The sequence below is a fragment of the Echinops telfairi genome, unplaced genomic scaffold, assembly GCF_000313985.2.
Source record: "Echinops telfairi isolate 266 unplaced genomic scaffold, ASM31398v2 ScPeMD7_7414;HRSCAF=8452, whole genome shotgun sequence".
NCBI lineage: Eukaryota > Metazoa > Chordata > Mammalia > Afrosoricida > Tenrecidae > Echinops > Echinops telfairi.
The window spans coordinates 3,780,762-3,781,857 of NW_022111314.1; the positions used below are offsets into that span (position 1 = coordinate 3,780,762).

General features: G+C 56.9%; 1 protein-coding gene across 1 annotated transcript in view; it reads left to right on the forward strand.

The window, feature by feature from the left end:
- CTSZ (cathepsin Z) overlaps positions 1-903 on the forward strand; it is a 21,458-nt gene extending 20,555 nt beyond the window's left edge. Inside the window, exon 9 of the mRNA XM_045296939.1 lies at positions 525-903. Coding sequence (XP_045152874.1) covers positions 525-635 — 111 coding nt within the window. The 3' untranslated portion in view covers positions 636-903. The remainder of the gene's footprint in view (positions 1-524) is intronic.
- Positions 904-1,096: the final 193 nt, after the last annotated feature.

Below are 1,096 nucleotides of genomic sequence, written 5' to 3' on the forward strand. Positions count from 1 at the left end.
CCCCGTCTTGGCCTCAAAAAATGTCTCTGAACTTTACCCAGTGGCCCAAGGAGGAGGGGAAGGGAGCTAAAGTGGTCCCTGAATGAGAATGGCAGTACTAGGCTCCCCCCCACCACCCATTTTTTCCTTTACAACCACGTTTTTTTCAAAGCTGCTTGGGAGTGGGGCTGCAGAGCTGGGAGATAATTAGCCGTCAGAATGGAATTTCGAGGGTTGGGATCTGCCATTGCCAGTGTCGGGGAGACACACACGGAACGGGGGGTGACGAGTGTGGGGGCAGAGTGCTGATCGTGTGTGCTGAGTGCTGATGAGCAGGATATTAACACGGAGAGCAGTCGTCTGGTCTGACACACAGGGTCATGCAGTCCAGTATCAGGCAAGTGCAGTATTTGTAAAAGCGATTTCCACATCGCAGTCCTGGGGAAACTGAGGGGCCGGCAGGAGAACGCCCACCTTTCTGTCAGCGGGACGGGGTGGGGGGTGAGGCGCCCCTACAGGCCCACTCTTCCTCCTCTTCCTCCCAGGGCGAGAGGGGTTGGATGCGGATCGTCACCAGCACCTACAAAGGTGGCACGGGCAACAGCTACAACCTGGCCATCGAGAAGTCCTGCTCCTTCGGGGACCCCATCGTCTGAGCGGCTCCGCAGCACTGCGGGAGGCCATCCTGCGTGCACGGGGACTGGCCCTGTGCAGTTGCATTCTGCCGCCTGTGTCGGGGACTGGGGGTGGGTGGGGGCGGGGATATGCCAGCAGGGGCTCTGCGGGGTCTCTGGCACCTGTACTTTGTCAGGTGGCATTGATACATGGTAAGCGGTTTGGATTTGTCACCCTGGAGGCACTGGGGAGAGGAAGGTCGGCAACGTATCATGAGATGAATAAAATGGGCGTGTTCACGCGTGTGCATGCCTTAGTCACATGAGCGTATGTGACACAGGACCGCGGGATCAACACCTTCTGACCAGCACTCGGCTCTTTAAAAAGTCACTTTTATTCACCAGCAGCGGTTACAATAAGACGTCGAGTCACTAGTTTGCTTCCGTCAAGAAACTGGACGGGTCAGCTGGAAGGTACAGCACCTCTGACCCGTTCTGACAAG